General features: G+C 35.1%; 1 protein-coding gene across 18 annotated transcripts in view; it reads right to left on the bottom strand.

The window, feature by feature from the left end:
• Positions 1–17331, bottom strand: part of LOC135205669 (zinc finger and BTB domain-containing protein 17-like) — a 260367-nt gene that overhangs the window by 80723 nt on the left and 162313 nt on the right. The window contains exon 6 of one of the 18 annotated variants that reach the window (XM_064236520.1): positions 991–1687. The exons of 15 other annotated variants lie outside the window; for them this stretch is intronic. In XM_064236520.1, coding sequence (XP_064092590.1) covers positions 1106–1687 — 582 coding nt within the window. In that variant the 3' untranslated portion in view covers positions 991–1105. Of the gene's footprint in view, positions 1–990; positions 1688–4100; positions 4949–8317; positions 9201–17331 lie in introns of those variants that run through there. 2 more of the 18 variants (XM_064236522.1, XM_064236530.1) reach the window with 2 other exon arrangements.

Raw genomic sequence — 17331 nt, 5'->3', positions numbered from 1 at the left:
GCGCCTCTGTTAGGTATGTTGTGGCAACATAAGTATTATTGACGCCTAGTGGTGCCGATGACCGAAACTCAGCCTGTTATGGTACCATAAATTGCCAATTTTATAGTGCTAGACAAATGCCATAAAACCGGATTGCCATCAACCAAGACTGGTGTCATAATGCGCCAATTTCTGGTTATCAGCACCGATACATACCTATCAGAGGCCCCATTAACCAGCTATTGGTGCCAAAAGCTCTATGAATTGTTGATTTTCTGTTATCGGAACGAAACAGTCATCGATAATCTGGGACTCTGTACATATAATATATATATACACAGGCAGTCCCCAGTTATAAACGGACTCAGTTAATGGCGATCCGGTTATATGGGGCTTGTCTTGCACTATAAAATCGGCGATTTATCGTGTCACAACGTGCTGCGTTCCGGTTGTCAGCACCTTATGTTAACTGGTTATTGGCACCATAAATCGCAGAGTTTTGGTTAGTGGTGGTTTTCGCTTATCAGCACCCTGCCGAGAACAGTACCCCCACCGATATATATATAATGAAACTGACATCTTTAATTACAGTATATCCTAAAATGAAATTCAATGTAATTCAATACTGACAAAAATACAAGCCCTGCTCAATATAATAACACTCCACAGCAGTTACAATAATACGTACAATATACAAAACTGTAAGGTAATAAATTGTACAAGGTCAGCCCTTCAACTTTCCAATTTATCATTATTTGCACTATTTGTTTGCACTTTATTATGTGTAGCTTCAAAATATGTTTAGAATTGCATAAGTAATTTTATATTACGAATCATACTTTTTGCTTTACCACAGCAATAATGAAGCGTTTTTTACATTAATGAAAATGTCTAGAAGTCACTCTAGATGATTTGTGTGTATCAGATAAATCCATAGCTAATGAATTTATGGCTGAGATGTATTTAAATATACTACTATATTTCATTATTACATCAAGGCAACATAAGTGCACGCACAATACATAATTCTACTTAAAGGAAAGAATAGTATACATACCTAATTATACATTAACAAGAAATTCAAAAACAAAGTTCAAAGTATGTAACTTCTACAAACACACGGTACTTAGGACCTTCCAGAATGAGAAAGGATGTGTTTTTGGTGATCTCTATAATTAGCTCCTACATATGGGCAATATGTACATTTGAAGTTACTATCACCAGCATGTTTTCGTAAATGCAACTTCAGACTACCACTCTGATTACATCGAAAGGAACAGTGAGGGCAAGCATATGGTTTCTCACCAGTATGAATACGAATATGCTTTTTGAGATCGCTGCTAGTTGATGCCTGGTGAGGGCAGTGTGGACATATATATGGTTTCTCACCTGTGTGAGTGCGTATATGTTTTTTTAAGTCACTATTTGTTGACGCTTGGTGGAGACAGTATGGACAAGGAAAGGGTTTCTCTCCAGTATGAGATCGAAGGTGCAAAACTAAGCTATCTTTTTTAGCACAATGAAATGAGCAACTTATACATGAATAGTTTTTTTCTCCTGTGTGAGCCCACAAGTGCGATTCCAGCAGCTTTTGATTAGTGGCAGTGTAAGAACACTCAGGGCACCTGAGTCTATTGCTTGCAGTGCTTCCTGGTCCGCTTTGTGGAGCTTTGCTGCTGTTGATCCTCAGCTCTCCATCTCTCAATACCTGTAGGGGATGTTCTTCTTACTTACTGCTTTTAAACAATAAAATAAATATTTACAAAAAACAATAATCACTAGGTGTAATGCGCTATACTTATAATACCACATAATGATTACAAAAGTAATTTTACTTCACTGCAAACATACCATAATGTTACAATATAAGTATGCAGTTTACACTTCAGGCAAAATGTTCTAGGACTATGAATGGAAATTACTAAGAACTGATAGTATTTATACAATAAAGAATATATATATATATATATATATATATATATATATATATATAATATATCATATATATATATATATATATATATATATATATAATAACAATGAATAAGAAAATATAAATTTTATATGGAAAAAATTTGAATAAAAAAAAATGAAATTCTAAGATATTTAAAAAGCCTTGCATAATAACTTACTTTCCTGAACATGCGGTAACAATATCACACAGGTCTCAGTACAGTACATGATATACAGACAGCACTGATAAAAGTCACACATAGCTTTAAATGATGTCAAATCTCGGACAGGAACTGAAAGCTCTTAACTATTCTGAGTATGGTATACATCACCTATTTAATCAATATCTAATTTGTGGGAAATCTTAGGATAGGAGACATAGACTTAGACATGGCATTCAAGAATTTTATAGGAAAGGCTAGTACATAGAGTGATACCACAAGGTCTATGCGGTACATTATCCGTAAGAGAATGAATCCTAGCACATATCACATGACCGTAGAAAATGATACAACTTATCACCAAGTGGCTCTTCTGTTTTCATTTTTTCATTTATATGAGTGTTTTACATCTTAACTGAGCCCTTCTCATGTATCTCTAAATTTTTAAGCATTCCAACTGTTCTTTTAAGAAAATTTACTTTCAACAGCACCCTTTCCCCTTCCTATTGAATTCAACATCCACCCTCCACTTCCATAAGGTACAGCACAACAATTCCCCTGAAAGTTCCCACCATGACTTCCATTGACGCTCCAAGTACCTTTCCAATCTTGAGCTCCCAGCCTATCTATCTATCTGTCTATCCATCCATCTATACATACCACCTGTATTTCAAGTGTTGTCCAATCAGAAACTTAACCTCAACTGGCACTACACTTTTTATGGCACTTCCTTTTTATGGCACTTCCTTTTTATGGCACTTCCTTTTTATGGACAAAGTCAAATGACTACACTACTTTGCCATTTAAATGTGACCTTGACCTCATTCTGCATATTAGCATAATTAGTGGATTATGTATGTTAAATACTATGAAAATTCTATTTAATATACATATTATACTACTGACATTTACGGGAAGGTTTAATTTTATTCTGTGACCTCCAAGTATGACATTAACCTTGGTCTCAATAAGCATATCAGCATCATTAATGAATGCCAAATGTGAAGTTATACTAGTTCAAAAGTTATGGCCAAGATTTCAATCTTATTTGACCTTTGGATTCAGTGACGTAGGATGACCTACATCTCACTTTGCACAACAGCTTTCATTGGAAGTTTTAAGTTTGTATTTTGGACAGTTCAAAATTTATAGGAAAGTGACCTTTAATAAAACCTCCAATTGTGACCTTCACCCTATTTTGCACATCATCTTCATTAGTTCATTACACATGCTAAATATGTATTTCCTATTTTTTATGGTTCAACAAATATGGCCAAAATTTTTTTTCTAATTGATTTTTTACCACTGTATGATCTTGACATCACTGTATATGATAGCATCAGAAAATTTGCATAAGTGGACTTATAACATTTAATTCCAATTGTTTACTTGGAGAAGAGAGATAGTATACACTTTCCCTATATAACACACACACACACACACACGACACACACCACCCACACAACCCACCCAAACCCACAGACACACACATATATATATATATATATATATATATATATATATAGTATATATTATATATATATATATATGTGTATATGTATAACTGAATCACGAAAGTCTGGAACGTGATAAACCCAATAAATAAAGGTATAAGCCACGAAGGAAAAATAAACATCAGGGTTTCTGCAAGATCTTTCGACTCAACATCCTTTACTCAGTAGATAAACTGCTGAGTAAAGGACGTTGAGTCGAAAGATCTTGCAGAAACTCCGTTGTCTATTTTTCCTTCGTGGCTTATACCTTTATATATATATATATATATATATATATATATAGATATATATATATATATATATATATATGATATATATAATATAGGGGAAACTGTATACTATCTCTCTTCTCCAAGTAAACAATTGGAATTAAGTCTTGAATAAGTCCACTTATACATACATACATACATACATACATAAACATTACATATATACATACATACATACATACATACATACATACATACACTATCCTCTCAACACAATATAAAGAACATGTTCCTTATCAGACAACACAAAGCCTAAACTGGGTTTGGTGAAACCCCTCTGATTAGAATGCAATGCTGTAACTTACAAAACATTACAATTCTCAACATGCATGCATCATAGAGTGAATGCATATCTATAAACAATGTACAAAGATTTCTAAACATTTATTGTTCATGTTCGTTCCTTCTGCAGTTTTTTGTTTAACTTGCATAATTATTATCATCTCATCTCAATAAAAACTTTAAAATGCTTGAGATGAGTTTACATGTCTGTTGATTTCACTCCCAATGAAGATTACATAATGCCTAATACATACAATTACAGGAACTGTATCCTAAGGAAAATAATGTTGCACACAAAAAATGCCACATTCATCTTTTAATACTACGGCAGCTCATTTTCTGGGACATGAGCTTGTGTCCCTTCTTCTAATATTTTTCCCATTTGGTCAATATGACGCGTTAAGACGTGCATCTTGAGGGCACCTTTCTGCGTTGATCGATAAGGACAATGAGCACAAGCATATGGCCTGTCTCCAAAATGAATGCGAACATGAGTCTTCAAATTATCTTTTGTGGTAGCACTGTACGGACAATACTGACATGGATAAGGTTTTTCTCCAGTATGTGTACGGATATGAATATGTAGGCTTCCTTTGCGTGTAAAAGTCAGAGGGCAATAAGGACAGCTATGAGGCCTGACACCAGTATGGGTTTCCAGATGAACCTGAAGACTTGTTAGGGATGTAGACGTAAATGGGCAAGTGCGGCAGTAATACATCCTCAAGCTGTTGGTTCCTCCATAATCTCCTAAAGTTCTTTCTTCAATGTGTACTTCGCACTCCAATCCCACCTGTAGGGAATGTCACTCTTACTATTCATATATATAAAATGCACAGATAAATTAGCAGTGTTTTGCACTGCACAAGGCAAAAGTAATTGCTCAAAATAACTGTACAAAGCTCAAGAAATTGCTCAAAATAACTGCACAAAGCAAAAGTAACTGCTAAAACTAACTCTCCATAGCAATCATTTTCCTACATTATATGTCACAGCAATGAAGACAAAACCCCAAAACTTACCAGTAATGTAAAATGGAGAGCATAAATTACCAATAAGTTCCTTCTATAAGACACTTATCTCATGAAAAACTAGATACACCCAATGAATGATCAAGTGAACAAGTGTGAGCTTTGATTTGTGTAGTATTTTGATTTGGGAAGCTGCAACTCAAAACTGCTAAGAAAATTATAAGATTTCATAAAACTCTGCCTCAACTTTTGGTTTAAGAAATAATACTAGGACTTAACATGCACGTACAGAAGTTCATGATTCACTTACATTAATTTTTTTCATACATTTCATTCCACATTTCATCAACAATATACTTGGGTATGTGTATGTGTGTGTGTGTGTGAGAAGAAAGTAAATGTAAACATTTTCAAAAAACCCTAGGCTGAGTGGCGTGGATAGCATTCCACTTTAACCTTTGGTTTTAGTATGGTGATGAGACTGACTGTAAGTCACTTAGGTAGTACCATTTTGTCTTTATCAGAGCTTTCCTAATTGTGCATTTTGTGTTCACTGGTAACCTATCATCTGAATTCATGTATAAAATGTAAATAGAATTTAGGAAAGGTTTCTGATATTCATATTCTCTTATGTATACAATGTATTCCATATTTAAACTAGCATCAGATAACTTTGATAACTATAACAAGTTTTGATGTAAGAAAAACCAATTTTTGTAGCCACTGTGAGTCCTCAAAGGGGTTAGATTCTCATGGTCCTCCCAGGGCTCCATAAGACAGACCAACCAACAAATAACAAAGAATTCTCTTGTATGTAGTTGTTCTCGGCCAGAACAGTATTTTTGTCACAGTGATAGAATACAAAGGACTCGGGACAGGAGGGCTCTATCCCCTGTCCTACAATGACTACTCAGCTCTCACAGTCTCACTTGCACAGATATGACAAAGGTATAAGTAGGCCATCTTCAGTAAATGCCAAGTCTATTTTTCAGGGAAATTAAATTAAAATAAATTTTTTAATGTATACTTTTAGTTTTATACTTACAAACCAATGCTTCAGATTTATTTGCTATCCAAGGATATGGTTTGTTTGGTACAATTACATGCTTGACTGTCTAAGTCATTACAAACGATTTCATTGACTGTGCACATAGCACATTTACACTTGAGCCAGACACAGACATGTAAAAACAAAAAAATTAAATTAAATTTAAGCAATTAATCAAACTTATCAATACAAATGGTCAAGGTAACTATATATCTCTGTAAATTAGTTACAATGACAGTAATTTCTAATAACATCACTTAACAATTATAGGTAGGAATTTTGGATCTTTCCTAGATAGTGAAGTGACCCCCAAGGGTTTTAAGTCTGTATGTAGTATCAACTTTTGTGATGTGTTTCAAACAAGCCCATTGGGGATTACCATAAAAAACATAAACAAAGACTGTAAATATGTATCATAAAGACAATGTCCACCAAGTAATATTAGTCCTAGATAACAACCCCCAAACTTTGTTGAGGGTCACTAGCTAGGTAAGATCTTGAAATTTCAACCAAAAGCTCTGATTTATAATGAGAGAAAGTGTCCCTGTTGCTTTAGCTGTTGTAATCTGTTTAGGCAGACTTTGTGTAAATGGTCACAGCTAAGAAACAGAATATACGTAATGTTCTTTCAGTGGATTTCTTCACTTCTTCTGTGGTACGTTTGTTAGGTACGATACACATTACATGGCTTTATATTTATTGTGACAATAATTTCATGTGATCTCCATTTCAGATTTCACAGGATATAAGGTCAAGCTCAGTTCATTTTCAGCCATATCACACAGTAACAACATTCCATGGCACGATACAGTTGGCTTTGTCTATAAAGGACAATCCCAGTTATTACAGTGCAGTGAAATATAATAACGACCTTTACCGTAAATATGGTGAACTTAACGTTGGTCAACTTAGAGCAAGACAATGCAGCTCCAGCAGTAGATACATTAATGAATATTAGGTAAAAAAGTATCCATTTTGATTACTCCCACAAATTTTTTCACAAATTAATGGTTGTAAGATGTAGCTTGTTTCATACATAGTTCTGTACATTTCTTAATTTAATACTGGTGCTGAAATAATTTTGGCTTCTGGGTTTTATCAGTTATTCAGTGATTCAGCCCACAGACTTTTGGGCAAACACACAAGATTCGCCTATGTTTACAATACTTAATTCACAGTGTGCATATTATTTAGGTCTTAGCTGTTATTACCACCATGAGGAGTTATTCGTTATTTTTCATGCGTTTGATATATTATCTCTAACATGGTTCCTTGTCCTTCTTCAGCTATGTTTAAATGACAAAAATCTTTATTCATCATCACCAATGTTGGGGATCCATACTGGAATAGATGTTACTAATATTACTACTACAGTACTACTATTCTTCTCGGCTTAATCCTTCGATGGTGTTATTGGTTTTCATGAGCTTTTTCCAGGTGCTTCTAACACAAAGCCCTTTCCTGATTTATTTTAGCAGATGTTTTACAGATAGGTGCCCTTCCTGACCCCATCCCTCCCTGTTTATCCAGGTTTGCTACAAATAGCAATGAGAAACCATGAGCAGTAAACTCAAGGGCGAATCCCTTCCCAGAGTTCTCCTACTACTAGCGCTACTTTTAATTACCGGAAGTATACAGGTTACCAAATTGCTCTATCTTGAATATGATGGTTATCAGTACAGTATAAAAAGTAACATTTACAATCACTTACAAGGCACAAGTCATATGTTTCTGCCTTTCCATGTCAGTGATATCAGTCACGACAGACATCTACATGAGGGTGAAAGTCTTTGTAAAAGGTTCCTATCTTGGGTGGCTACAGGATATACCAATCAACATGGTATCCTAAATAAGTCCTATCATACTACACAAAGTAATGCACTAGACCTACACATCATAGGCATTCAAAAGCAGACCAAGCAGCTACAAAGAAAATGCTGTTACCATCATGTCACTTTAATTAATTACAAAATTTAAAAGCCTCACAAAATATCCCAAATACTGCATACATTTTATTTTCTAACCACAGAAGTCACAGCAGCCATTAAGGACAAAATGAAACATCATTGTATTCTTCAAAGTTTTTATCCTTACTGACATTTAAATATTACTGTACAGAGATTCTTCTAAGTATACATTGATACAATATTTAATATGCCCTTTCCCTGTCTTATTTTATTTTACACATAATATATACAGCACAGGTACTGTTAAAATCATATTCTAGAATTTCTGAAAAGGATGTACAGTACAAGTGTTACAAAACCAGTGGGCAACTTGAAATCAGTTTTGAGGACACTACTTAATTCTATATTAAACTGTTTCAACATTAACAATGGTTTGGCAAATCTTTACTCGAAATAATTCTGATGAGCCTATCTTAATTATTTTCCAAACACTGCTATACATAAACTAAAAACTACAGTTACATATATCATTACCCCTCAAGTCATTCATTCATTTGCATTTAGCAAACAAAAGAGGTTAACTTTTAACATAACTAAGCAAAGAACTTTTCAGTATGTCTCTACCATTTTGAGGTAATGCAAATTTGCTGATTTTCTGCAACTCTACAATTTTTGCTTCTACTAACTAACTCCACAGGAACATGCAACCAGCTAATTTGAATGTGATTTACTGTCTTCACCATCATTATGAGGTAATGATGGGGACAGCTTTTCCTTTAAATGAGTTAATATATGACACTTCATCGTGCCCTGCTGTTTGGATCGATATGGACAATGTGGGCAAGAATAGGGTTTTTCACCAGTGTGTGTTCTAATGTGGTATGTGAGGCTTTGCTTGGTTGTTGTAGAATAAGAGCAAAAAGGACACTTAAAAGGAGTTTCTCCAGTGTGAGTACGTAGATGATTCCGCAAGTTGGTGACCACGTTGGTACTGTAGTTGCAGTATGTACACTGATGGGACTTGACGTTGGTGCCGGGGCTGTTGCTGAAGGTGTAGATATTCATGGGTCGTCCACCTCCTCTCCCGCCCGGCCACTTGTCGCCTCTCTCCATTCTCATCTGTTGGGTACGCCTGTCTTACTCACTTGTAACTAACTTAATATTATAATGCACTAAAGTAACAAAAACTGATACAACTTAATAATCTACTTTAAAACTAGTCTTAACTTCAAAAAGCATGTACGTAGATATTTTATATACTTAGCCATAAAAATTATGTCATGTTTAGAGGATAAAATTTAATTTCTTGATATGTAAAAGACAAATGGAGAGTACATCTTTACACATAAAGACCAGTTTAAAATGGCAGAATAAAACTAAAGCTTAATGAATAAGCATTTCTATGGCCATGCAATGTATGTACGTACATATTATCAAACGGCAGCACAGGTATTTTAACAAATTTATGATAATGCCAAAACCAAATTACAAAACCCTTCAATAAAAAGTTATATGTACAGTAATTCCCTATGAACTACCATGTGCAAAATTTCCATAAAATAATTTTGATTACTGACTATATACTGCCACCGTAAGCCATTATCTAAAATTATTGTAAAATTCTTTTAAAATTGTTGAGCTTAGAGGACATCTCAATCTATTCCAATTATATATCAGGGGGAGAAAAGACTACAATTTCTTCAAATTTTTTAAGGACAGAAATAAATCTATTGTCAAAAAAGATACACTGCAACTCATATTTAATAACAAACCTAAAAATCATAAGTAGCAGGTTTTAATAAAAAAAGATGTTTTACTGTTTTGAAAAAAATACAGAACCCTACTTCAGTTCCAACAATATCTCACTTAACTTTTAAATACTACCAATAAAATAATTTTAAATGAAATTCAGTAATGCTGTGGAAAATAATTTCACCTTCTCTTAACCCTGAATTTTTTGACAGTATTTATTTTCTCATCCTAAATTAAAGTTGTATAGCTTCCTAAAGTACAGGGGCAGTTTTAAGCTGCTAAACAAAAGTTTTTATGAGCTAAAATCTCCAGGAGACCAACGGATCATCCGATATAATTTTTTTTCTTCTTCTTTAGTCTGTACGACCATGTTGGATACAAAGACTTTATGAAAGGCGGAACGATACATAGATGTGGGTGGGGTATCTGCGCTAGCGTAGTAATACTACTGCAGCAGTAGTGCCGCAAAATTAGTAATAGCAGCAATATACATGAATTAAACGTTTAGGCCAACTGCTGGGATCCCTGAGGATCATTTAGCACTTCTTACAACTACTCGAGAAATGAGTTTTTATAGCCAGAAGTTAGATTTTCTAATACAACAATGTCCATGATAGCCTTCATTGTTATCCGGAATTATATCGAGGCCAAAGTGGGTGGAGCCTCATGAAGTCATCATTCTGACGATAATTATTGGTGAAGGTTTAAAGCCAAAATACGGTACCGTCTATTTTTTTTTTTTTTTTTTTTTTTTTTTTTAGTAATGAGGTAGATAGCCGATAAATAAAAATTGCTTGACATTGGATACATCAGTTATCAAATCAAGCTTGTCTACTATGTCTTTAAAAATTACCAACTATTCCCTACATCTTGTCAATCTGATTGTGACCTATAATGTAGATTATAATTTCTTAGGACACTTATTTTGGGAGTTAGACTAATAATCGACGTGTTTTTGTATTTATTAACATATTTTGTTGGTTTGTTCATTATGACAATTATCCGCGGAGAGGATTCAGAGTTCATAAAGGTGTACTGCTTTGCTCGTATTTACATTTTTGTCATTGTTGCCAGAGGTATAGCCTTCGTTACGTATAGCCAATCATCCATCGAGAACAAGGGAAGAAATGCTGTCATAAGTTACGTAACGAGTGCGTTCGAAACCTTATCTCTGAGTAAGTTGGCCCGTCTTCAAAAAAAGTCACTTTTAAATTATAAGTACCAAATTTATTCAACCTACGTAATGCAGAATACAGTCAATATTTATGTGTAGATATAATGTGTATTCTGAATAAGCGTTATATCTATGAAATGCATAGATAAAAAGTTATTGCCAAAAAACCGTATTACAGAAGCCCTGAATCTCATAGTAGATCATCACAACAGTAGTTTTGAAAAATTCCTACAGATCTGGCTGACTATCAAAGTTAGTTTGGCTATCAACAAGAAAACTACTAAGCACAGAAAGTAGAGGTCCACTGCATAAGCAGTGGTAAACAAGTTATTTATCAAAACATTTCAAAGATCACAATGGCTCCAGTCAACCTATCCTTCCTGCAAGACTTTAGACCAAAAACCTAACCTGATTTCTATGGCAAAAATTACAATATGTACTAAGTGCAAAGGCATAATTTATGGATTGTTTTATTATCGAGAAATATTACCCAATCAGTCACCAAAACAGGAATTAAACAGCCATGACTGCTTAAGATTTAAAGTGAAAACTGAAACTACATACTTAGCCTTGTAGTTCTGGAAGTAAAGTAAGTATTTGTAATTTTGTTTGTTAGATACCTGCTCACGTTTTGCATTACTACTTATTTCCATTTATATGTGTATGTTTCTACAATAAGAACTTTCATTCCAAAACCCCAAAAATGTTGAAGGGTCACATGATAATTCCAATCAGTAAGTAAATGAAGATGCAAAGGCAGCTTGCATAATCCTTACTAATGTTACAAGTATTACTGACAATTGTCAAACAACAACACATCACATGCAACAGCAAAGTTACAGGAAGGTGACTGCAAGTACTGTGATCATTTGAGGTTTTTCCATACTAGAGATCTTAGTATTTTGGCTGCCTTTAAGAGAGTTATACCTATATCAAGATAAAATTAATGACAACCTCATAATGTCTGGAGAAGCCTCAAAACTTTTTATTCTGAGAAGAGCCAACGTTTGTTAAAAGAAGTCTAAAGTTGGGAGACCATTTTAACATTCTGAATAAAATATTATTATTTAAAGTAAAAGTTTGAATATCTGGGCCTCAAGCATTTGAATTGTATGGAGATCTGAAATACTTTGCAACTTTTTCTTACTAAATATAATGGGAAAAAATCCGAGATCAAAACTAATAAAAAAAATAACTGTTTCTACTCCCATTTGCTATAACTGATATAAATAAACACCAGTTAAAGAAATAGGAATGATGAAAATAGGAAGTGGCATTGGGAAAGTACTTGACTGTCCCATGGTGGCTAGAATGTAACATTCATAACTGTATATGTGCTTCTGTATAAAGTTTGCATACTGTACATTTTATCAAATAGTGTACGATAGAGCAGTCAGTCCCTGACTAAATCAGGCAGTGTTTCCATCATGACCAAATATACAGTGAAAAAGTGGGGATATATTCCAACTGATAGCATCAATCTATACAGTATACTGCTATATCTTTGGAGTAAAATGCAACTGAATACTCAGTGATACTATAGTATGATATGTATCATCTACGTATATTTTCTACTATAGTATGATGTCTACCATCCATTTCTAACATAGCATGAAATCTACATTTCATTTTCTTAAAACATTTGCTGCTATAAATTTCTTTGCAACTTATACTATAAATTGCTTTGTAACTTATACAGAAAGAAAGGATAAAGACAGTACATAATTCATTTTAAAAATTGAAATCCAAAACACTGTTGAATACGTATATCGTATTACAACTTATTAAGAAATACAAAAACTTACTGATTTTAATATATGTAGGATAAAATACTAGTATATGTATATTAAAAATTATGAACAATTTAAAAAAAATGCTATTCATTTTATTGTTTGTAAACTGACCTTATATTGCGTAAAAAAAGCAATGAACATGTCACTGTTTTTCATATGTATTTTCCAGCAATAGTGATCCAAATGAGATTTAAAATGTTAAGTAGGTACCCCTCTTTTCATCTTGAGTATATCACTCTTGGCATCAAGCTACGATCACGCAATGCCTTGTGTATGTGAGCTCCTGAATTTGGGTCCGCATAATTATGTTTAATTATGTTGATGATTGACGGTTTTGTGCTGGTAACCAATACACTACTATTCTCCAAGCAATGATAGACCGGCCACTCGTCAGAGTAGATCACAGAGCCAAGCTTACACTCATTCTTTGATCGGAACCAAAGTTTCCTTATCTCTTCGTTGGACTTGAAAATACCGACAATCGAGACCACTTTTTAAAACCAAAAACCCAGGGCCCATCAATGCACGCACTGTGATTCTTTTTATTTATAACTTCAGCATCAGAATCTTCTGAGTTTGGGAGATGATCGCCATTCAACTTTCAGCCACAGTTATATTTACAAAGACCAGCAAAATGAGACTAGTCAATCTGTATAGGATTCTTTTGTGTGTCAATCATTTGACCCCTCCTTCAGTGCGATACTATTACGCTGCAAACTTCACGGCACAACCAATCCGTAATAGGATTGGATGACTTTCCAGTGAAGGTTGTTGTAATAATCATTGGAATTTCATGAAAAAATAATACACTACGTAATTCTAAAATTTCACACACTCAATCTTGTATTGAGCTTCCCATTTAAGTCGGTATAGTGGAAAAATTCATTTCCTTCATGAAGTGATTGATATGCTTGACATCCTTTTTTTGGACATCTCAATATTGGCTGGAATCCTCCAATTGCCATAGGTCTTAATTAGGTTGTTTGGTAGATAGCACCCTGATTTTTAGTAGGGTGCAAACACCTCGGTAGATTTCATGCTTTAGTAGCACCGAATGCTCTTGTCTTCTATATAATTTATACAATTAAACCTGCATAAAGCTGATTAAAGATATTAAAAAAACAAAGTCTCAGGGGAAAGCATGATTCACCTTATAGCAAATGGCATAAGTCTGAAAAGAATCTTGATTAGAAACACTTTAGAAATTGAATGAATATTCAGTACTCACCATAATTAACATCCCATTCATGCAAAGTTGTCAAAAATTCTCCCTTTGCATCTCCCTCCTCTCCTCAGATTCCAATGAGGGCACAATTCCTCATTTATACTAATCAGCCCCAACACCCATAAAGACAATTTGAAATGCAGTCCTATTTTCTCATGTAACGAAATCTTGCTGAAAATCTTCCAGAAGAGGCCAATCTCAACTATCTTCAAGACTAGCTGGGGACTACCCAAAATCAGAAATTCAATACTACATGACCTCCAGAAGCATTTTCAAAGCTCCCTCTTGGTAGTAGCATCTAAAGTTGTTAAGACCTAAACATTGGGTCACTTCTTAATTCTTTCAAACCATAACTTTTAAGAAATGTCTCCCTGTAATCTGGGCCTTCAGTCCATTCCTTGAATTTGACAAATAAAGATTTACTGTTCAAGTTATCTACTAGCAAATTAAAGATTTATAAAGCATTAGTACTTGAATAATCAACAACTTCAAGAAGTTGGGTAAGCTATCTACGTATGCATTAGTCCTACTTCCAGTTCATCTTCCCATTTCCTCCTATCAGTGCAACACATATTATGGAAGAGTAATGATAGTTTATATTTGACAACGTCTCCAAAGGTTGTGTGTGTGTGTATGTGTGACAGAGAGAGAGAGAGAGAGAGAGAGAGAGAGAGAGAGAGAGAGAGAGAGAGAGAGAGATTGGTGGAAGAATGAATAGGAGTGGTTAAATGGCGGTCGGAAGCATGTCTGTTGTGGCGCTCTGGAGCATGTCAGTGGAAGTCTGTTACGAGAGTCGTAATCAAGGCAGTTAGTGAATTCGCAGAGTTGGTTTGGCAGCATTTGTCCGTTGGTTATTAGTTGATTTTGTGGTTTTTGATTGATTTTGGTGTTGTAAGGTTGTTGTGCTTGTGTCTGTGTGGTTTTGGTGAAGTTGAAGAGGTTGGGGGTGCATTTTCGGTGTCTGTGAGTGGTGGTAGTGTTGGTTTGGCGGGTTGTGCTTCTGTAAGTCGTGTGGTTGTCGTGTTCTTCGTCTGCAGTTGTTTGTCGGGTTGTTGAGTTGTGGTGGGTTTGTTGGTCTCAGTTGGTTGGTGTGTGGTTGGTTATCGGCGGTGGATGTGTCACGGCTAGCCTATAGCCTATCCAGCGGACAGCACAGCCTAGCCTATCTGGAGCCAGAGGTGAGTACCTGTTTGTGTTTTGTGTGTTTGGTATTTCATTGACCCAATTGTCCTGCAGGTTAAAGGTAACGTAAAGGGGAAAGTGTGAGTGTGGGAATTTTTGTTAGCTGGTACGATTAACGTAACTGTGGGGAGTTTACTTGTTTTTTCTAAGCTTGTGATCCCGCCACAATATGTATGTATCAACACTCTATGTAGTATTAATGCCTTCTAGTGACTTTTGCAACATAGGGCTAGTTATGGGTAGCAAATTCCTCCATCTATGTCAAACATTTTCTTGATATCATGCCTCTTTGACCTTACCAAGTCCTTCAGGTTGGAGATCTTACAAAATTCCTGCAGCACTTATCACTGGGGTCTTCACCTGTTACATCAACCTCCATGTTAACCCAGTCTTTACCATAAAAGGTAATTCCTGTGTCTGTAGCCAATTGCATCTGGTTATTTATGACTGAATAGTGAGACCCCTTTAAACAAACCTGTGCTGTATTTGGAAAAAAAATAACAGCATTTCATACCATGATGGGGGTTAGGGTGACTTTAAAACCAAGTTCCTCCACCAACAAAAATGACACCCACTGAGGATTCTTCTCTTCTATTACTTGTCTGCACTCTGGTGTGCAAGCCTCTCCTTCCTCACATTCAACACTCCACTTGCCCACGCAATCTTGAATGCCTTAAATATTACTTTCAAAAGGCACAAGTTTAAGCACCAACCTTTAACAGAATTAACTAACAAGATTCTAATTTATTTCAATATTTTTGCCACTTTCACATACATTTCCTGTGCTTTAGGGGATATATTTGCCACCCAGAAAAACTAGCAATATTCGCAATCTTTTGCTTGGTGTTAATTTGGTGTACATATCCATCTGCTCCAATGGCAGATAGTAGAGCTTAGGACATCTGGCCTTACCTATGGACTTCTTATCAGGTATTGTAATGATACCACAAAAACAGGTTGAAGACCCTCTATTATTATCATTTTTATCTGCTGTTATATTACTATTACCAAAACAGATGGTCAATGTGCAGTGCATTGTTGCCACTTATACAGGTAAAGAATAGGAATTGAACTTAAGTATTCTATCAGTTTCAACATGCACTACAGTACTGGCCAAAACCAACTTGAAGTGAATTGTTTTGAAATTGGCTGGTCTATCTTATGGAGCCCCTTCTAGGGACCGAGAGTATGTGCAGGTTAACAACGGGGGTTCTGCTTCTCTGCTGAGTGCCAATAACTGAATATTGTTAACCATAACATAACAATAATTATGGTAATAAATAGCGTTTACAACGCCATTTACATCGCCGTAAGCACCAATCAAGGCTGATAAACTGCTTACTGATGCCAATAAACTGCTCACCAGTGCCATAAATCGCTTACCAACTCCGATAAACTGCCTGCTGACATCAATAAATTACCAACCAACACCAATAAACAGCCTACCGATCCCAATAAACCACCTACCAATGCAGGTAAACTACCTACTGATGCTAATAAATCGTTTACCAGCCCGGAAAATCTGGTTAATGACATCATTAGCCAAACAGCATCAAAACGCCATTAACTGATGCTGCCAATAAGGGGGGGGGGACTGTCTGTAACTCCTTTGAGGACTCACAATGGCTAACAAAAATAGGTTTTTTCCTATGTCAAAACCTGTTTTATTATTTTTATTTGACACTGTTATTAGTACTATTTCATACTACTATTACTATACTCTGTTTTTTTTCCATCTGTCCATCTGCCTGTGGTGTTTGCGCATGGTAACACTGCATCCCGGGCTTTAAATAATATCCTATTTCGAATATTAAAGGTGTAATTCACATACAGTAAATTATTGAAACACTTTTCAGTTGCAAATGTACACCCAGATATCCTTTTATTTACCTAAAACTTACACATAGCGTAACTATTTAAAGCCCGGGACGCAGTGTTATCATGTGCGGCCACCACAGGCGGATGGACAGATGGAAAAAAAACAAGAGTATAGTTTGTTTAACCTGACCACTGCGCTTCTTTACACAACTTCATAACTATTATAATCTTAGATGAAAATATATGGTTAATCAATATCCACAACTGTAAAATGTTCATCAACTTGCTATTTGGTTAAAATTTAGG

This window comes from Macrobrachium nipponense, chromosome 24, assembly GCF_015104395.2.
Source record: "Macrobrachium nipponense isolate FS-2020 chromosome 24, ASM1510439v2, whole genome shotgun sequence".
In the NCBI taxonomy this organism is placed as follows: domain Eukaryota; kingdom Metazoa; phylum Arthropoda; class Malacostraca; order Decapoda; family Palaemonidae; genus Macrobrachium; species Macrobrachium nipponense.
Note: the sequence above shows the minus strand (reverse complement) of the source record. Positions and strands in the feature narration are given on the sequence as shown.